Here is a 22,944-nt window from a genome sequence, read left to right as displayed (position 1 = left end):
ATGGAATCCTTTATTCCACACACTTCACTTTAAAATCTCGTCCTTTTTCTAAACCTTGGTTTTCCAATAAATGTGCTATGGGTTTTAAAGGGAAGAATGTTGCATATCGTAATTGGCTTGCTTCCAATTCTTCAGGTTAATTTTCTGCCTACACCAAAGCTTGCAACAATTGTAAAGCAGTCATTAATAAGTCCAAACTAAATTTTGAACGGGCTAAGAGTAGAAAACTTGCTTCTTGCCCTAATGGTAGCCGAGAATTCTGGTCTCTTGTCAAAGCTATTGGCCATGATCTTGGTAAAACACCTCCTGCCATTCCCAACATGCACATAATACTCATGTGCATTTGCCTATGCAGATTCTGTTCTCTGGTCCTCTTTCCTATTCTTGACTGGACTGTTTCAAATGATCCCTATAACAGTGATCATTACCCAGTTGTTTGTCGCCTGTTTACAAATGATATACCACAAACTATAAGAGGGAAAAAAATGGAAATTTTACCAAGCAAACTGGGAAAAATACCAATGGGTTGCTTCTTTAGACAAGCAAGCTCTAATAAATTCCGATATCAGTAGTACTGCACTTATATCACAGACAAAATAATCTCTGCAGCAAATATTGCAAATACCAAAGACAACTAATAAATACAATAAACATTACAAACAGTGATGGAATGAAGAATGCCTAGAGGCAACGAGAAAGAAAGAAAAAAAAAAAAGCCTGGAATCTGTTCAGAAAGTTCTCCATCATCACCAACATCATAAAAAAAAAAGAAAACCAGAGCAGAGGAAATGTCAGAAACAGTCCTGGATATCATTTTCCTGCAAAATTAATAGAAACACAGACTCTAGAATCATTTGTAATAAGATTAGACATATTTCAGACAAATACTCAAACAGCCCCTATGCCAATAATGAATTGAAAATGCCAAGATTCCAAGAAAAAAATTCCAAACCTGTTAGAACTTTTTGGGGAATTGTCAGTTACTTTATCATACAGACCAATCTTTCAACAATATAAAACTCAAATTGAAAAATACAAAATTAATTTCCACACAATGCGTAAGAAAACAGACAATCAACCCTTTACTTTAAATGAATTATATAAAGTCTTAGCCAAATCAAAACAAAGTGCAGCGGGCCCAGATGGAATCCATTACCAAATGATTAAACATCTCACCAAAAAAGTCGTTATGCACACTCAAGCTGCTTTATAATAGAATATATCTGAAGACATAACCGGACTCTTGGCACCACTCATTTGTGCTGGCTTTTCCTAAACCAAGGAAGGATCACTGAAATCTAAATAACTATCACCTAATTGCCCTCAGTAGTTGTCTTAGTAAAACCTCAGAAAAAAGTGGTGAAGGATCAATTAACATGGTTCTTGATTCGCATAACCTCCTTAGTGCAAGCCAATATGGTTTTCGGAAAAACAGGTCATCACTAGATATAATGACAAAGGCCAAAGCAAATATATGAAACACTTTTCTCAGACACAACTACCTTGTTATGATATGTCTTGACATTGTGAAGGCTTTTGATAGTACCTGGAGATATGCCATCTTGCATGAATTGCAAAAATTAGGAATGCGAGACCATCTGCCAAAGTTCATCCAGAACTTCATGTGTAAAAGAACTTTAAAAAATCTACCATCATATTCTGTTTCAGAAGTTCAATCAAGAACTGGAGATACCGCAAGCATCAGCCCTAAGTAAAACACTATTTGCAATCAAAATAAATGCTATCATGAAGTTATTCCAGAAACAGGGTTTTTTTTTTTTTTTTATGAAAACCCCAAACATGAGAGGTATTAGAACCTATAGTACTTAGTACCGTGCTTGGGTTGGAGGTTGCGAAGACAAAAGAAGATATTTGTTGACACTAGACTTGAACTTCTGTAGACTGTAATTTTCAGGAAGTCATATGAAGGAAGGCTGTTCCAAAAGAAAAAAAGAAGTTGCGAATGAATAAACGAGGAAGATGAAAAGTTGGTTCTGTGAGTTTGAAGTTGGACAGTAAATGGATGTTGGCTGATGGCAGCACGTGTTCGATTATTTTGAAAGAGAGAGCAGGAATTATAGAAGCCAATTCAGAAGAACAGTGCACCTGGAAGTATTGGTAGAAAAAAGGCATGCAGCAGAAACAGAACATCTATGACACAGAGTGGAGAGACTCTATTAGAGAGGAGTCATAAATTAACCAAACTGCCCTCTTCTGAATGGAATCTAGAAGCCTGAGAGAGGCTTTGGGGGCACTGCCCCAGATGTGGGAACAATATTCCTGGTAAGGCGGATTTGTGATTCGACAGAGTGAACAGCTGTATGGAATAAAAGTAACGCTGAGAGTGAAAGAGAAAACCCAGTTTTTAGATGCAAAAGAAGCAATATTTATAATGTGCTTGTGCCAAGAGGGATCAGAAGTCATATATCAACTTGCCTAGAAATTGGAGTGTCACCAAAGATACAGAAGGAACAGAAGAATCCTTTTTGTGAGATATAAGGCAAGTCTGAGTTTTAGAAGGATTGAAATCAACTAAGTTGACTTTGCCCCACTGGAGAATTACCTGAAGATCGGCATTTAAGGAAATGGTAGCAGATTTTCGAGAAGTTGAAGCTGATTGAGCAGGGCAAGGTTTCTCAAACTGGTAAGTGGAATGCAATGTGCTATCATTGGCAAAACTATGGATAGGATTTCCAGTCGAAGAAAGAAGATCGTTAATATACAAGAGGAAAAGAGTGGGGGAAAGAACTGAAACTTGGGGGACACCGACATTAGTGGAGAAGTTAGAAGACAGAGAGCCATCTACAATCACCCTCAGTGAGGGAATAGAGAGAAAACTGGATAACCAATTACAAAAAACAGTTGCCAAACCATAAGATGAAAGCTAGTTTAGAAGGCCTTTATGCCAAACACGATCGAAAACCTTTGTGAGGTCAACAGCAACTGCTTGGGTTTCACCAAACTTTTCCATTGAATTTGTCCCTAAATGGGTAACATAAGCCAGAATATCAGTAGTGATTCGACACTAACGGAATCCATACTGGCGATTATTGATGAGATGGAAGGTTTGTGGGTAGTTTAACAGTTCACGGTTAATTGATTTCTCCATTACTTTAGAAAGAGTAGAATTAACTGCGATGGAACGATAACTGGATGGGAAGGATTTGTCACCCTGTTTAGGAACTGGCTGGATATGAGCAAATTTCACAGCAGAAGAAAAACACACTGAATAAGAAAGTGAAAAAAGGCGGCAAAGAGCAGGGGTAAGTTCAGGGGCACAGGTTTGGAGAACAAGTGGAGAAATACCATCAGGACCTGGAGCTTTCTTAGCATCAAGATTCATCAAAATCCTTTTGACGGAAGACCACAAGAGGCATTGAATGGAGCTTGCTAGGAATGGTGGGAGGTTTTTACCAAGATCATTAATACATGAGTTGGAAGGAAAATGGGATGCTAGCAGGTCAACTTTATTCTTGGCCGAAGTGACAACAGGACCATGTGGTTTTTGACAGAGGTGGGAGCAGAGATGGGCAAAAGTTGTGGCCAATAGCTTTGGCAAGAGACCAGAATGCTCGGCTACCATTACAGCAAGAAGCAAGTTTTCTACTCTTAGCCTGTTCAAAATCTAGTTTGGACCGATTAATAATTGCTTTACAATTGTTGCGAGCTTTGCTGTAGGCAGAAAATGAAACTGAAGAATTGGAAACAAGCCAATTATGATATGCAACAGTCATCTCCTGAACGGCCTTAGCACATTTATTGGAAAACCAAGGTTTAGATAAAGGACGAGATTTTAAAGTGGAGTGTGGGATAAAGGATTCCATTCCTACAATAATAATTTTACTGACACACGATCTGAGCAAACATTGACATCAGAAGTTTTGAAACAGTAGTCCGACCAAGGAAAAGAAGAAAAGAAATTTCGCATTCTTGTAATGCCAAACAATATGAGGTTGGGAATAGCCATGAGATAAAGGCTCCATTGGAGAAGAGACAATCAGCAGGTTGTGATCTGAGGTGCCTAAAGGACCACTCACTTCAAACGTGTACTTAGAAGGGTTGTTTGTGAGAAAAAGATCAAGCGTGTTGGCTGTATGTTGATTGTCCGGCATTCTTGTAGGTAAATGAAAAATCTGTGCAAGGTCATTAGAAATTGCAAAAGCCTCAGCATCTCAACCAGCTGGGTCGGTGAGACTAGAAAATTGAAGACAGTTGGAGTTATGAACATTAAAATCAAAAAGAAAAATTACCTCACTGTGGACTGGAGAAATTCATGGTGCAAAGAGAGGAAGTCAAAGAGCTCCAAGTGATTAGTGGGGTTGGGAGAACGGTAGAGACAGCAGATGAATTTGACACAGTGAGGTAGAGAGATTTTAAGCTAGAGAAGATCGAAGAGAGGAGATTCCAAATTACAAATTCTCTGACAGGGAATATCGGAATGGACATATGCACAAGTACAACCTTTGATACGAAAGAAATGATATAGCGAATGATTTGGGCAACTGACACGAGCAGTAGTTGAATCAACCAATAACCGAGATTCTGTTAGAAAAGGTACATGGGGTTTGGCAGACTGCAAGTGAAAATTGACATCGTTGAGATTAGAATTGAGACCACATATATTTGTGAAATGAATTAGGAAGTGTTTGGGAGGTTTAGATCTTTTCACAGATAAGCTTACTTTGTTAGTTTGACAATTCATGATATATTCAATAGTAAGCAAAAGTGGGTGGGACATGCTGTACGAAGTAATGAGATTTTTAGGTTGGCATACACATGGTAAGAATATATCCAGATCCTTGACATAACATGGTCTCGACAATGCCCCCCACAAACACACTACTCGGACTCACTCCAGTCACTATCTGGCAGAGTAGAGATAGCAAGATTACACACTAGCTGATTTTGAAGCCTCCTGAAGAGTTACCAATAGGTTCGGTTCGGTGTACTAACTAGCAACCAATCTTCAAACCCCGTTTTAGAGCTGTACCCTCAAAATGTAAGGAAAATTGTATCTGCCATGATGTCCATCATAACCTCAAAAGTCATCAGTCATACTGCATGATGGAAGAGATAGGGAAGGGTTGACCGGAACGTGGGTTCCACCTCTTCAAGCCTCCAATAAGCAAAGTGGTGGTATTTCACTGGTTGATGAGAGTCATCTAATGTCACCCACAGTGTGCTTGTACATGGGGGTTATACCTGTGATTACTAACAATCCCACCATCATGAAGGTGCAAACAGAGGATTTGGCTGTCACAGAAAGTCCGGACTTTGTCGAAATTGGGTCCACTTGACTTGAGTGTCACCCGAATATCAGTTCCATCAGAGCGTTAGACTCCCTGGTCGCAAGTACAGTTTGTCTTGCATATCTGAAAGAATGTCTGTGACAATCTCAAGGACCAAGTTGAAACAGCTATAGCCGATGACCTCACCATTTCATGTCACTCACAGAATATACAGAAAATAGAGAGATAACTCCAATGGGCTATCAATAAAATAGTCATGGACCATATATAATGGATTTCAAATCTCGATATAATAGACAGCAGCAGTATACTTCTGCGAAAAATGAAAGATGCACCGTGATCCAGAAATGAGAATAAACAATCAATCAATCCCACTCAAACATAATATCCGACTTCTAAGATTAATCATAGATAACAAATTAAATTCCTTAGAACACAAAAAAACCTACAGACAGTCTGTTTAAATAAATTAAACATTCTCCTAGCAATATCTACCTTGACATGGGGTGCCAATTGTTACTCACTCCTGCATATTTATCATACAATGATAAGATCAAAATTTGATAACAGTTCCCCCCCTGCCATCTACTTCTCAGCTTGGAAAAAGTGTCCTAAATTGATTAGAACTCATTCATCATAGCATGTTACATATTGTTTTCAGAGCATTTCATACATCGCCCATGTATAGTTTATACACAGAGATCCACGCAAAATACATAGATTCTTATTCTCGAAATACAAGTTCATATTTTGAAATATGCCATAAAAACCTACCTGAACATCCATCATGGTAATAGCTGTATAACCCGAAACGGGAACCTACCTGAATATCCATCATGGTAATAGCTGTATAACCCGAAACGGGAACCTTAAGTAATAATAAACCTAGCATATGCAAACCAGCAGGAATCCACCTAAAAGGATTACTTTTGCAATGGAACTTAAGTGTAGATAAAATCTATCAAGATAATTCCACATCTTTTCCAACGTGGAAAATCAGTTCAGTTGAATGCAACATGGATCTCACAAAATAGAAAAAAATTGAAATCCCACAACAACATATGAAACAACTGCATACTGCTTATGCAATGAATTTCTCTGACTACTTTCATATGTACAATGGCTCCATCACACACACACACACACACACACACACACACACACACACACACACACACACACACACACACAGTAGTGGCATGCCAAACAGCATAATTTCTCAGTGTATTCCCATAGAATGTATATATTTCCACGCGAAATACACAGATTCTTATTCTCAAAATACAAGTTCATATTTTGAAATATGCCATAAAAACCCGGGACTCGAACAAAATACAATTTAGCATCTATCGAAAACCCACAAACACAGGTATGCTTCTACATTATAATAGATAGATATCACCCGTTCACCTACAAAAGATCGATTATCTTTAATCAATTTCTAAATGCCTATAAATATTCAATGACGGATTCTGCTTTGGACTCAGAAATACAAATATTAACTAGCAGATTCTTAAACAGGGGTTATCCCATTAACACAATAAATCGAATTAGGGTACAAGCTAAGGATAGGATACAAAATACTACACCAATCAACAATAGTAATATCAAAAAATACTTTATTTCTGTCCCATATGTTGAACAGTGGCACAAACAGCTTAACAGATTCTTTAAAAATACCGAATTTAAAATTATAGCTAGGCCTATACAGAAGTTACACACTATACTGAACAATTGGTCGGTTCTTTCCGCGTTCGCAACACAAATTAATGATCTGGTATACAACATTTCTTGCGGTGATTGCGACTCGTCTTACCAAGGTTCGACGCGATTTTCTCTTAATATTCATGTAAATCAACACGAAGCCTCAGTTCGTGCTTCTCGTTCAGCAGCGTCAGAATTAGCCTTTCATGCCATTAACGAAAAACATACTTTTTTATTTAACGAGGCCAAAATACTTAACGTTCAACGTTATACGCGACTATTAATTGCAGAAACCGTTGAAATTAAATTACACGAGAATTCTGTTAATGTCCGGTGGCCATATTTGATCTCCGATGTGTGGACCTTTACGCGCATGCGCGAAGACATATAATCACTATTTAAGTTGCAGGTTTAACCTGATTCGGTAATTTTCATCCCTGTGATCACGACAGTCGGTTGAAAAGCATTGTCAGCTTCAGGAAGGAAAATCGTTTTGAATATTTTCGTTAGATTCTTTTAATTGCGTTAATTTGAATTTTAATTGTTTTAAATTGTGTTAAATTGATTATTTAATTATTTATTTATATTTTACTTTAATGTACCGGTAAGTTGTCGATTTTTTCGTTTTTTCCGTTTTAATTTCTGGAGGGTATCATACGGAAGTGTTCTACGTACTATATTGAGGTAAACTCCTCTTATTAATTTACTAATTCCCATAGAATGTAGTACATATAGTTCAGAATTGTTTGCCATAAGTCTCACACAAGATCACATTGACAAAACTTCCCTTGAAAAAAAGTATCATTTTTACTGACTCCTTAAGTGCAATACGATATTTTCTCAGATATGGATAAGAAGGATAGAAAATCATCCAACTTATCCATATCTGATAAAAAATTCTCACCTCAGGACAAAGCATCCGATTCATTTGGCTTCCAGGACATTCTGCAATACTGGGCAACGAACTTGCTGACCAAGATGCTAAACATCTATCAAATATAAATTCTCTCATGCATAAAGTCCCATACAATGTCATTCAAAATACAATGGCATAAAGTCATTTGAAAAGTGTTTGAAAATATATGCACACAAACCTGCCAATCCCAAACAAGCAATGAATTATCAAATCAAATAGTGGCCAAAATTCTGGAAATAAAGTTTTCGTTCAAACAGGTGCAAAGAAGTAATGCTCGCCCGGCTTCGTATCAGACACATACACTCTTACCTCCTAATGAAAGATGATCCTATACGATGCCCTCAGTTCTATTCCCAACCCACAGTAAGGCATGTAATCATAGAGTGCCAGTGGTAACAAAATAGCCCACAGGTCAGCATTCAAATTGCATGCATCTATTCAACTTATTCTTGGAGAACAATCAGACATACATACATAAACTCTTTACTTTCCTCAATTAAATAAATCTTACCAACCTCATCTAATACACCAGCATCAGTAACAACCTATCCGGTAAAAGCAAAACTTTTGCCGGATAAGTTGTTACTGATAAAGCCCTAGCCAAATCAATACAAAGTGCAGCAGGCCCAGATGGAATCCATTTCCAAATGATTAAATATCTCACGAAAAAGTGACCATTTTAACACTTTTTCTGTCCATTTTAACATCACATTATATCTCTTATTTTTGGAACCAATTACCATTTTTAATCTTCTCAAAACAATGAACTGATCACTTCCAATCCTCAGATCTTCTATTTTCAACTAGTTGAAAGTAAATCCTTTTGTATAATACACAGCCAATTGACTTTCTTGTTTGTATTAGCTTAGAACGTGCCAATTATGGCCATCTTTAAAGTTTACATAAAAATGGCAGAAAAGTGTTATTTAAAAGATACCACTATACACCTGTAATTAAGTGGATGAGTTCATGTTAAATTTTACTGGTTTGCAATTTCTAATTTGCTGTATATTTGTGTCAAACTTTCAATTTTCATTTTGCTGATTATAATTTGCATTGACAGTGATCAGTTTTTAAATTAGATAGTTCAAAAGATTCATAAACTGCTTTCCACATCTATCAAAAGTGCAAAAAGAAGGTGAAGGAACTGAGAGTTTACAACAGATTTAATTGCTATAGAATTCATTATTAAAAGTTTTAGCATGGGGATAAATTTAAAAGTACTTTGACTATCATACTTAGTATTTTATTTAATACAATCTGATGAGATTCTTTTTGGATTTTTTCCTTCATAATAACAGAGCAATCAAGTGTTCCTCAACATTGAATGGCAGGGATCAGATGAGAATGGATGGTGATGATTCCCTATTAGTCATGAATATATTGCTTGAATAACCTGTAGCATGTATTCCTTGATCCTGTTAAAGTAATGATTTTATTTTTTTGTACCGAGCGTGGCAAACTAAACTTAAAACTTGATGCACTGCTGGTTGGGACTGGATCGGTGAGGAAGTGTTGATGCTTTAGAGTGAAATAAAACTGGCGACTCACCAAAGATTATCCACCACAATACAAGAACTTAATATCAAGGCACTATTTCTCAATTTAAATGAGTAATATCATCAGGCCTATTGGTGATAACAAAGTTGAAGGGCAGAAGCTTTTTTGCTGAGCAACAGAAGCTCAGCTGAAAGATATATCTTCAGGACCAAACATGCCTGAAGATGTTGCTCAGCTGAGTTCTGAAACATCATTTTGATGATTATTTGGCTTAATTATAGTGGTTACAGCAGACCCCCCTTTACAATATTAATCTGTTCCAGAGACACCATCGTATCATGAAAATATCATAATGCGAAACCAATAGCACATTGTTTTTTTGGTAATTCGTTCCAAGACCTCGGAAGGTGAAAATTTTGATATATAACTAAACTGTTTATTTCTCTACAGCATGATTTTTATAATGCTGTTTATACTGCATGATTTTTATAACGAATTCGCCAAAATTGGGTCCACTTGACTTGAGCATCACCTGAATATCAGTTCCATCAGTGTTTTTAGACTGCCAGGTAGCAAGCACAGTTTGTCTGGCATATCTAAGAAAATGTCTATGACAACCTCAAACTGACAGTCTATTTGCTGTATCACCATTTTCATTCCAAACCTAATTTGTTTCTTACTACATATCGTACAGTGAATGCTGTTTTATTATGGAGAGTCCATCGGAAAGTGATTTGATCGCACAGTGAACCAATCGTAAAGCGGAGGTCCACTCTATTCTGTTCAATTAACTTAATTTACATATGTAAATGGTTTAATAATGACTTTTTCATAACAAATGGGTAACATTTATTGTAATGAAACCTGATGGCAAGAAAAAAGTGTAGAAAGAAAAATTATGTTTGGAGCAAAATATGGTGGTACAGCAAACAGGCTGTCAGTTTTTAAGATCTTTAAAGAGAGTATTACTCTTCATGTGGAAAAACTAATGATATTAGTTGAACACAAATTGTCAATTTGGTGAATAATAAGTAAGAGCATGTGAAAAAATTTTATATGTTGGGTCTGAATGCATCTCTATCTGCAATTCTACCCACACAGGGAAGGAGAAACTATATTATGAAAGTCATATGAATTAATTCAACACTGGAGGGGCCTTTGTGGGGCTTCTTGAGGTGGGGAGACTTCTATTAGTGTGATCTGCTCTAGTAGATAAAAGAAATTATTTTGTAGAGGTGGAATACATTTTAACATTCTAATTTCACAAGGGGATTCGATAATCTTTTTGACAGGGACTTAAGGATTCAAGAAAATTTCTAGTCAGAGTGAACAGTGGAATGCAATATGCATTTTACTGGCAACTTGACATTAAAAAAAAAAAACTGTTTTGCTGAGTCTTGTTACTAAATAACACCTGTTAGTTGATGGAGGATTAGTAAGTCCTGAAACAAGCTGCAGTATCTCATCTTTTAAAACAAATCATTGAATATTTTAATGAGATCATTTGTTTGAAAGTAATGCAATACAAGGGCAACTCATTGCGAAGGAAAACATTGCTCAGCTATGAAAGTTAAGACCATTACATTTACTATGCAGTTTAAATCCTGCTGGTTTTTCAAATAAACAAGAAAAGACAAAACAGGACTCCAAAGTTCTTATAAATTGTATGCTAACGTGGCTTCCCATAATTTATCTTAGACATGATTAACTTATGCTAATACAATTACGTTACTATCTTAGCATAATTGGAATCGCACTTATTCAAATAATCTAAGATAATAATGTAACCATCTAATAATCTAAGATAATAATGTACTGATGGCACAAACAAAAGATTGCATTACTGCAAATATTAGAGTTAGAAAAATAAAAAAAATATCTATTTTTAAACAGCTAATTAACAATTTCTGTTAAAAAGATAAGGAAGCCTAACTTGATTATTAACTGATAATTTCTTAAGTTCTGCAAATTGCAACTTCTGCAGACTAGGCACCTGCGAGGTGAAATAATTGAGGTGCATACGGCCTTGAATAGAAGCTCAATGCTTATGAGATTCCTCCATGATGGGAGCAAACGGATGGGTGAAATGGGATTTTTTTTTTTTTTTTTTTTTTGCTGATGTTGTATAAGCTTGCTTTCTCGCATCATATGCCTCTACTAATGCTAATATTAATTGAATTATTAAAATCTGCTCAGCCAAGGTTTAATTACTTTGAACATGAAATCCACTAAAAACATTAAGCTTTGGCCAAACAGATTTCAGTATTTTCAAAAAAATGCAAATTGGTGGGCTAATAAACTCTTATTAGTAAATGAATTACCTGATTTTCCTTGTAAACATGTATCTTCTAACTGTGTAATTATCTTTGACTGCTCTTTAAATGGTTGGTAAACTCCATTAACTGGGTATGTTGTATTCTAAACAAACATACACACATATATAAATAAAATAATCATTCAATCACTCATGTACTTTGCAGTTAAAAAAAAAAAAAAAAAAAACCTGCTAAATAAAGACAAGAAAAGAGAAAAACTAGTTACCCACTAAAGATCATGCAAAAGATGAACATATGTAAAAATGAATGGAATATGTCAACATTCTTGTAATGATTTGGCTCATGGTATTATACTGAGAGGAATTTTATATTAAAAACCTAGAGGCAGATAAGGAAATACAATTAATTGAACTAATTACAGCTAGGTGACTTACTTATCCTACAACAAAAAAAAAAAAGAGAGAATTTCCAAAACTTTTTTATTTTTATTTAATTATTTTATTTTTTCCCCCTGCAACTTTTTGTCATATTGTACAAGCTTGTTTGCTTCATTGAATGTTAGTCTCCATACATGCCCTACTATTTAATATCTGTACATGATTCAAACCTCTTACCACAAAAACCAAAATCAATTAGGGCTGCTAATTTAAAATTCTTTCAGACAATCTCCCTATCATATGCTCTCCACAGCATAGGTCAGAATCAGTTGTAACAGAAAATCTCTTTAGCTGTGTTTTCAAGTAAGATTAGTAAATTAATCGATACCAGATTGAGGTAGCGATGACTGCACTTTATTTTCAGGCACACCATTTGCAAACCCACCTGAGAACAAAACAAAAATTGTAATACTATACAAAAAAAAAAAAAATATATATATATATATATATATATATATTTCTTTAAAATGTAATTGTTACGGAATCATTTTATTACTTATGTGCTAACTACATAACACATGGAAAGACTATGACAGATCATATTTGTATGATTTTATTAGTTGTATGGTATAGTTTTCTGAGTGAGCACGAGATTGTTTCTGTCCCCTTTGCTTCAACAATCCTGAGGTTTCTAGATAAATTATAAGATTGTACTGTGCAATCCAGGGGAGGGTAGTAATAACAGTGGAAACTTTTTGCCTGTGATACTAATACCAACATTTCACATAATGAGAAAGAAAGTCCCCAAGATGCTGACATAGTCAAACACTGACTATGTAACCATCTTGATCTAAAGTGTTCTGACCGTTCAAATTTCAAAATATTTATATTTTGAACCTTCTAGTGGTTTGATGCTGTCAAAATGTTCATGCGTGTGCATTTTTAACTCTGCTAGCATTTGGACTATTGATGTCATGAGTTTCAGCAATTTGATAGCCTCCCAAATGATGCTTCTCCCCCACCAAATGGCTATATGTGAAAGCTTGTCTTTCTGGATATGTCTAAATATAGACATATCACATATCTCTGATATGTCTAAAATTATCAGAGTTGGCCACAAATGTTTTTAGGCTAAACACAGCACAGATGGAGAAGAAGCCTGCCTTAAGCTTTCTAACCAAGGGAACTTGAAACCCAAAAGCTATTTCAAATGTTTAAGATATTCCACCATGCACCTTCCTTGCTAGCTAGCTATACTACTAGGAGAACCTGATGTCCAACCAAACTGCAACTTCCAAATGTCTTCTTTCACTGTTTTTAACTCAACACCATAAAGTTGTATAAATTGCTTTGGGGATACTATTCCAATACAATAATACTTTGCATCACGCTTTTCTGACCATTCTTGAAGCTATCCAACTCAACCTGAAGGATAATTGTTTGGAAATTATCTTTAACCACTCTTTATCTGTAAATTTTGACATTAAGCACTCTATCCTTTTGTTAATACCATTCATGAAAATCAGAAACAACAGTGGTCCTAGAACTGAACTTCTAATTTTAAAAACTCCACATTACACCAATTTGAACAGTAACAATTAACCACAATCATCTGCATCTTACCTGCAGCCAATCTGCAATCAATCTTAGCATATTATCAATGGTCTCAACATGTTCCAGCTATATACAGTTATTTCTCATGAGAGACTAAGTCAAATGCTTTGCTAAAATTCATAGACACAAATACTGAAAATCTTTCCAACATCGAAGCTAATCAATAACTATGCAAAAATACCTTACCAGGTTAGTTAAATATGATTTCCACGAAGTCATATTGACCAGTCTGTAATTATTCCCTTCACCTTTAAGTATTAGCAATACACATAATGCATTCTCTCTCTCTCTCTCAACCCACCCTCAAAATCACTGGGCATATGCTGTCAACTCAAGGAGTCTTATGGGCTTTTAGGCTCAAATATTTATAAAATAAACAATCTGCTGTAATTTTATAACAGCAGATTGTTTAAAAAGCAGTATAAAATTAACACTAATTTTATACTGCCCAGCATCAATCACAATGCCTGTCTTCACTATGAAAAGTCTTTCATCAGTGTTAGCTAAGACTTTTCCACACCCTTTAAGAAAGGGTCCAATCTGATTCATTTTCTTTTTTGTATTAAAAAATTCAATACTTTTCATCACTAATAATAAATTTCCTGTGACATCTTTTTCTATTCTATTAGACTGGCCACCTCATATTATTCAATCTTGCCATCCCTCTCATGCTATAATTTCTTAATAGTGTGTGTGTGTGTGTGTGTGTGTGTGTGTGTGTGTGTGTGTGTGTGTGTGTGTGTGTGTGTGTGTGTGTGTGCAAGGTGTAGCAATAAAGTTCCCAGACCAGTGCTATCACACTTCAATGAGTTTGAAAATATAGTGGTATTTTGTAGTTCAAAACTTCCTCCAACAGATTGTACAGAGATTGTCCAGTGGGTTAACAGGTTGGAAGTAACAACCAGATTCCTTAGTAGCATTAACATCACATGTCACGAATTTGCAATGGAGCAACAAACAAAAAATTGAATTTTGCTTTAAACTGGGAAAATTTGCAATACAAACATATAAAATGTTAAAAACTGTTAACATGATAAAATTTTAAGTCATTAAGTGGGTTTGAATAGTATAAATGGTTCAAAGATGGATGTGAAGATGTTTGCAATGACCCAAAAAGTGGACATCTGTCAACATTTTGAAATGAGGACAGATTTGCAAAAGTTTTAGAAATTGTGGCAAGAGATCATTTGACCCACCAAATGATGTATGATGAGATGGATATGAATAAGGAGACAATTTGTCAAATTCTGCATGAAGATTTTAGGAAAAAAGAAAGATCTATGCAATTTTACTGCACAGCCTCTAGGCTCAAATATGATCAAGAAGCAGGGAAAGTGTCACCATGTGAAGACTTCAGCCAAACTTGTTGAGACAATCCTAATTTGATTGACCATATTGTCACTGGAATTGAGTGTTGGATGTTTCAGTATAACCCAGAGATGAAGTGTGACAAACAGGTGTGACTTACAGAGAAATTGTACCCCTGAGGGGGCGGAAGTCAATGTTGTGTTCTATGTTCAGGTGCTTCAAGGATATTGAAGTGCATTTTCCAGAAGAAGTCACAATTTTGAAAGAAAGGCAGCTGGTTCTTGTTGCATAGCAGTGTTCCCATCCACCTACTCTCCCAATCTAGCTTCAGTAGACTCCTTCCTCTTTCCCAAAGAATTTCAGGATGTTTAGGATATAAAAACAAATAACCACTGAAACTAAACATCTCTTTTTCAGCCTTCGCTAACTCTTTTCAGAAACTTTTATGATGGTGTAATAAGTGCATTCAATCAGGTGGTAATTAATTTCAAGAAAAATAAAACCATTTTTCAACTCTTTCAATTTGTGTTCTTTTTATTGCTCCAGTCCAAGAACATTATTTCACACCTCATACATATAAACTTCCATGACTTCTGTGATTATTACTTTAATGACATTCCATAATTCTAATGTATTCCCCTCCTTCTGCCACTAAACAACTGCAACCTTTTTCTTGATCTTCCAACTAAGAATGTATGATTATTGCTAATGGTCCCTGCACTGTTTGTCGTTTCGGGTTTGTGTATAATAATCAGGTCTGGAACATTCTTACCCCTAATACTTTACTTAACATGCTGATACAAATAATAATCATCCAGTTTATTTTTAAAATTTGTCTCCATAGTTACTTGCCCTCCAACTTGCTCAATGAAAATGGTGCTAATTGAAATCACCCATAATAAGATGTTCATACTTACTCATCCATTTCAGCTGCATGTTGAAACTCTTGTCATACTCATCACAGTCTTCCAATCTGTAGCACACCCCCACAGCCAAATAACTTCATGCTGCACATTCTATGCTATCATGTGCAAGTTCTGAATCTGGAAAAGCTCTTGTCATGCTCAGGATGCTTCATGGTGTTTCTGAGTACTTTTAGTGCTAATTCTAAAAATACAAACTGTTTATACCTATCACATACAATTTTTTTACAAATAGCAAGAATTATTTTCTTAGATGCACATTAAATGTATATGTGACATGCATATTACTTCCCTTGTGACTGATAGGTATAGAGAGATATGTGCAGATTTGTTTATACATGTCTCGTATGTGTGAGACAGAGGTCAGGTAGCTACATAAACCCAACAAAGTGTTTCTTCTGCATTTAGTTGTTTCCGGTACAGTCATGCTAACCAGTATCTGTTTCTAATGCGATTTTCATATTTGTGTCTTTGATAATGCAAATAATGCTGTGTGAACAATCAAAATATATTGTGTTAGATTGCAATAATTATATTGTGTTGAAACAAATGCAAAATATAACCTCAATTGGTGAAAAATTTATATGCAGCATATTTTGTAATTAAATCGGGTGATCAAGATAAAAGGTAGGCCCACCATAAAGTGTGATATACACGTGTGGTGGGCTTGCAATTGTAGAAAAATCATGTGATAAAAATAAAACCATAAAACCATAGCATTTGCAATTTTCTAGTGTGGAAGGAACCATGAGATCATATTAATGACTGCTACTTTTGTTCCATAAATGTAGCAAGTCATAATGCATCCAAACAACTTACCAGCTGTAAGGTCAGTAAACCTCAGACCTAAACTACTGGTAGCACCTCCACCAGTTGTTCTTGAACATATGCCATCAGATCCCTAATCTGAAATATGTGATCTAGAGAATTATATACGCTATTACAAGGAAGACATTCATAACTCTGGACCAGTAATGTCTTTACACAAGGTGAACTCAACAATCTTGTGAGAGATTTAAATCTACCCAAACAGTCTGCAGAGTTCTTATGGTCAAGACTGAAATCCAACAATCTGCCAGTCCCAGGACCAGTCTTTTTGTGATACAGACACTGAAAAAGAATTGGTTTCCAGTTTTCCCCAGAAGGTGTGATTATACAGCAACATTCATTTCTGCATTTATGAACTTTTTTGGAATTTTCTACCAACCGAGTGGAGGCAATTTATCGACTCATTGAAGAAAAGCCTCAACGGAGTCCTCCTTCATAATGGAAACAAGCATGCATCCATTTCTGAAGCACACTCAGCATAATTAAAAGAAAACTATGAAAATGTTAAGATTCTTTTGGAAAAAAATACAGTAAAAAGTTTATGGTTGGCTAGTTTGTGGAGATTTTAAAGTTATTGGTCTCCTACTCAGTCAACAACTTGGTTACAGAAAAATGTCTTGCTTTCTGCATGAGTGGGATAATCAAGAAAGAAGAGATCACTGGAAAAGGAAAGTATGGCCAATAAGACAGCCCTTGACATGTTCAAAGAACATTAAAAATGAGCCATTAGTAGACTGAAACAAGGTATTATTACCTCCTTTTCATACAAAAGCTAATTTTAATGAAACAGTTCATCTAAGCCGGAAATAAATAAATAAAACTGTATAAAGTATGTTTGCACTAAATTCCCATCATTTACCTAAAGTCCTAAACTGCTCCTAAAGTCCACAAACTGCTATGTCAAGAACTGTATTTCAAGAACCAGTGAACCAAACTGAAAGAGAAGCTTCAAATGGCTTTTTAAAGCCATTTGAATTTTTAAATACATTTTATTTTTAAATACAGTATATGCATTTTTTTGAAAGAATAAACACCCAAATTATGAGCTGATTATGAATGATATGCTGGAGAAATTTGGAAAACTACACTGTAATATTTTTTTAAGGTACACTTCTTGCACACTAATCTCAATTATTTCCTATAAAAATTTAGATAGTTTACGTGAACAGTAGGGAGAAAGATTCCATCACAATATAATATAAATGGGAAAAAAGGTACCAGTGTGTATGCTTATTACTTAAGAATGCCTTTTGCCTTAAACAGTTCTCATTAATTTTTTCAAGTAAGATATCTCAGTACTGAGCTGCTGAACTTTCTCTTTCAGTTTCTGTTCTCACCAAGCATACAATCAATATCACCTTGGAGTGCTTGCCCTTCTGTTCTCTTCCTTAATCTGTACTGTGCAGCAGCCTCTTTATTCTACACCTTTGTTCTTTCTCATTTAGATTCCTTTAATCTCTTTGGTTTAGAACAGGAAACTGATTTGGTTGTCAATTTTGCAGCAGAGAAGACTCTGATTTCTCTGGAAATTCAAGTGGCTGAAAGCATAGAATAATATTTTCTTTGGTTTCATTTGCTGAATCTGTAACAAACTCTGGATGTACTTCAATAAATATTGGTGACAATTCATTAGGCAGCACAATGGTTTCTGATTCGGTATATGAATTGCTGTAATCTGGTGAGCTAATATTAATAAAGGATCACAATCAATATCATTTAAACCACTTGCAGGTGCAGGAGTTAATAACTCAGGTGGTGACATTTATTCAAAAGCATTTTTGAAATGTTTTCTTCATCTGGAGAAGTTGATGATTCCAATTTCATAATTGTGCTGTTTAATGAATTGTCAGGTAAAATAAAACGACCAGCGAAGAATCCAATAAGGTGGGGTCTGTGTCCATCATGGAATTTAAGAATCTAAGAAAGTAATAGTATGGAATGTGAATATGATTGTTGGCTACTGCTGAATGCTAAAAAGAACAGCCACCAAAACTAGCTGCCTGAGATAGTCAAAGAAGTGCAAATTTAACTTTAACCAGTCTAATATACAAGAAAACCAATTTATGGCATTCATGCTTTTTGGGCCTTTGATCATGTTTTTGTGCATTTTGAATTTTAAGAAAATAATAAAAATATTGGTATCTTTATTGGTTTATTTTGCAAAAATACAAAATAAATTGGAAGCATAACAACCAAATATAGAACAAATTTCAAGTAACTTTCTAAATTTTCATTAAAAATGTAATTCAGATTTCTTATTAGCAGTAAAACATCAGAAGAACATTAAGCAGTAAAGAAGTAGTAAAATATCAGAAGAACATCAGGGAACTCTTCTTAAAAGAGTTCTGTGATGTTCTTAAAATGCAGACCAGTGTAAGAACATGACCCTCTATCTCACCTATTCTTCCTAATACAATAAAAATACCATAGTGAAACATATTTCCTATTTCAGGGTGACATTTATAATAATGATGCCTAACATATGAACTTTGGTTGATCTTAAAATTCTTCTAAGTAGTAATGATGAAATTGCACTAAACAATTTCATAGTCAAAGTTATATATTTAAATACAGTTCAGACTCTGACCTCATAACATCAAAATAAGAGATGCTGGTATAAGGGTAGCTGGAATCACCAGTAATGACTGTAAAGATGCCCATGTGTTCCCTTGAGAAACTCATAATAATTATAAAATTTTATTTTGATATCAATATAAAATTATAGTTTAGAATCAACACAAATTTTTACATTATTTCTCATGGGAGAATTATGTTCATTTAACACAAAGGCTTTGTGACCGGAGGAATTCCTCTATTTGTTCTAATATAATTTTGGATACAAAATTACAAGCCTTGCAATGTGCAAAACTCGAGCAATAGTTCCCTGTACAAAATGAACAATTTTTACTATTAGCATTAGCAGAGGCATTTGATGCAAGAAAGCAAGCTTATGCAGCATCAGCCAAAAAAAAAAAAAATTAATAAATAAATTTTAAAAAATAAATAAATAAAAAATAACCACGTCCACTTCACCCCTCTGTTCGTTCAAAATATCTGTCCAGCTGAGCCTTAAACTTATTTAGGCTATCAACTTCCACGACAAGGGATGGAAGTCTGTTCCACCAACCAACCACCCGCTGGCTAAAGGTAAATTTCCGCACATCTATCCTACATCTGTCTTTCCTCAATTTGAATTTATGCTCTCTCAGCTGATTATTCTGAGCAAGAGGAAGAATCCCATCAGCATTGAGCATGCTCAAACCATTCAAGGCTTTATACACCTTTATCAGATCACCTCGCTGGTGCCTAGTCTCCAGACACTGTAATTTGCAAAACTTAAGCCTTTCTTCGTAAGAGCACCCCTTTGTTCCATTCACTAATCTTGTTGTCCTTCTCTGTACTCGTTCCAGCAGCTCTACATCCTTCTTGAAATGAGGCCTCCAGGTCTGTATACAGTACTCTTAGGTGTGGCCTGACCATTGCCTTATACAAGGGAATAATCGCCTCCTTATCCCTGCTAGAAAAATTCCTATATATAATTGACAATACACCATGAGCTACTCTTGCAGCCCGTCTGCACTGCTCAGAGAACTTCATATCTGCCTGCTATGTAAACATATGTACATAGTACATATATATGTTTACATATGTACTACGTAAACACTGTGAACTTTTGAAAGTTAAAAATTTGATAGTATGAACCAGAGCTATAATGCTCAATACGTTCTACGTTGATATCAATATCTGTAAAAGAATAAGAGAAGTTTACCTCAATGTGATACAAAGGGTACTAAGAAAGTTTTGCAATACACCTTTGTTTATTTAATTTTTTCAAAGTAATTTCCTCTACATTCAATACACCTCTCCATCCTCCAAAACCAATCTTTAAACCAGTTCTGCCAAGTTTCACTAGGGAGTAAAGCACACTCGTTGTCCCAAGCCCGTAGAAGGTCCTCATCACTGGAAAACCGCCTCCCTTTTAGCTTCATTTTCACATGCGGGAACAGTGCAAAGTCGCAGGGAGCAAGGTCTGGACTGTAGGGAGGGTGCTCGAGAAGTTTCAGTCCTGTCGTGGTCAAATATTCGGTGCAGGCTTTGGCGCGGTGAGCTGGAGCATTATCGTGATGGAGGTACCAGGTGTCCATTCTTGACTTTGGCCGCAGGTTCTTCATAGATCCAATGACTTTAGGCAGGCATTGTTCAGTATACCACTTAGCTGTGACTGTCTTCTGCGTGTCCAAAACGACACGTTCCACAATTCCACTCGATTTGAAAAATACAGCTATCATTTTCTTCTTTACAGATCAGGATTTTCTGACAATTACGGGTGTGTCGTCATCATCAAAGACCCAAACTTTGTTTTGAGCCTTGTTCGGCAGATCGTAATAGTACAGCCAAGTCTCGTCACCTGTCACGATGTTGTTCACATACCGAGATTGTCCCTTATCAAACTTTTTTAACATCTCCCGGCACCAAGTCACACGTGTCATCTGCTCTTCAGTCAGTTGATGCGGCACCCAGAGAGAACAAAGTTTCTTCACGTGCAAATGATCTTGCAGAATCGAACGAATTGCTGGTGCATTTAGGCCCAAAGTATCCTCTATCTGTTGGTAGGTCACTCGCCTGTTTTCGTCAAGCATTTTCCTCACAGCAGTAACGTTTTCCTCCGTAACTGACGTTCGTGGCCTTCCCGGCCTCTCAGAATCCTCCAGAGTGAAATTTCCCCTTTGGAATTCTCTATACCACCTGAATATCGTTGTACGATGTGGACAATCATCATCTAGTGCAAGAGTCATTTCTTCTAAGCACTGGTCTATGGTTAAACCACGCACGAAATTATACCGCAAAACTGTCCTTATCTCATTTCGTGACCACGATGCCATCGCAAGCACTTTACACTCTCACTACTAATGAATAACTGAGCCCATCGACTTGGCGCGGCGGCTACTATGCACGTATGAACATGTCTCAACATGCAGCAACAAGCAGCTTCCTGTGATTCATTGTTGCGTCATATTGCAAAACTTTCCTAGTACCCTTTGCGTAGAACACTTCCGTATGATACTCTCCAGAAATTAAAATGAAAACAATTTTAAAAAAAACAAAATTCTTACATTACAGTAAGAAATAATTAAAAATCAAATTAACACAATTAAAAATCAATTTAACGCAATTAAAAATTAAGTAAAAAATTAATTTAATGAAAAAATTGCAAAACGACTTTCCTTCCTACGAATAGAAAATCCAGCCTTATGTAATTTTACCTGACCAAAAAGTGCAGGAATATCCGAATAGGAAATCCGGTCTTATGTAATTTTACCTGACTGAAAAGTTGGGAAAAGGAAAATCAGGTAGGAAGGAAAATTGTTTTGCGATTTTTTCGTTAATTAATTTTACTTAATTTTTAATTGCATTAAATTGATTTTTAATTGTGTTCATTTGATTTTTAATTATTTCTTACTGTAATGTAAGATTTTTGATTTTTTAATTGTTTTCGTTTTAATTTCTAGAGAGTCATATGGAAGTGTTCTACATATCATATTGAGGTAAACTTCTCTTATTCTTTTATAAAGAAAGTTAAAAATGTATAACAACTACTATTCTTCTGAAAGAAAGTGCATAGAATCAAATATTTTGCCTTTTTTTTTAGTATAAAATATTTTTAAAAGTTTATATATTTAAGACAAGCTATGTGTTAATCATAACAGTAAATTGAATTTAAAAAAAAATCTCACAATATGAAATAATTAGGAAAGAAAATCATTACCTACCTTTGCAATCTGCAAAAGTATAATGGAATGTTTGATAGTTTCAAGCATTGCCTGAAAATAATACAAAAAAAACCTCTAGTTATTAAAAGAAGTTTCAATTTTCTTATATAATTTGATAAAATAAAGGAAATTCTTACATTGCATGCCCCACAACATTGGCTTGCTGGATATTTAGAAAACCCAGTTATCAGAGCATATTTCATATTATTTCAGTTTTAAATTTTATATTAAAATATATATATATATATATATATATATATATCTATTTTTTTAGACTATTTAAATATATATATATATATATTTAAATATATGACTTTGTATGCATGTGTCATTTTGCTTCAACCAACAAACCAGATAATTGAGTTCATTGAAATAAATAAATTAAAGGCAACCCCCATATAACACGGTACTTCTAAAACACGGTTTCGCTCTAACACGATTGATAAAGTGCAGCAATCCTTGCACAACACTGTACTTA

The 22,944-nt window shown here is 35.2% G+C and overlaps 1 protein-coding gene across 3 annotated transcripts in view; it reads right to left on the bottom strand.

The window, feature by feature from the left end:
* Positions 1–22,944, bottom strand: part of LOC150078504 (oxysterol-binding protein-related protein 9) — a 607,385-nt gene that overhangs the window by 426,434 nt on the left and 158,007 nt on the right. For all 3 annotated transcript variants that reach the window (XM_090385178.1, XM_090385176.1, XM_090385177.1), the window contains 2 exons: positions 22,467–22,517; positions 11,691–11,787 (listed from right to left, as the gene is read on the bottom strand). In XM_090385178.1, the coding sequence (XP_090241304.1) occupies positions 11,691–11,787; positions 22,467–22,517 (148 nt within the window). The remainder of the gene's footprint in view (positions 1–11,690; positions 11,788–22,466; positions 22,518–22,944) is intronic.

Source organism: Mastigoproctus giganteus, chromosome 11 (genome assembly GCF_048544385.1).
Source record: "Mastigoproctus giganteus isolate SK-2022 chromosome 11, ASM4854438v1, whole genome shotgun sequence".
Taxonomy (NCBI): Eukaryota; Metazoa; Arthropoda; class Arachnida; order Uropygi; family Thelyphonidae; genus Mastigoproctus; species Mastigoproctus giganteus.
Note: the sequence above shows the minus strand (reverse complement) of the source record. Positions and strands in the feature narration are given on the sequence as shown.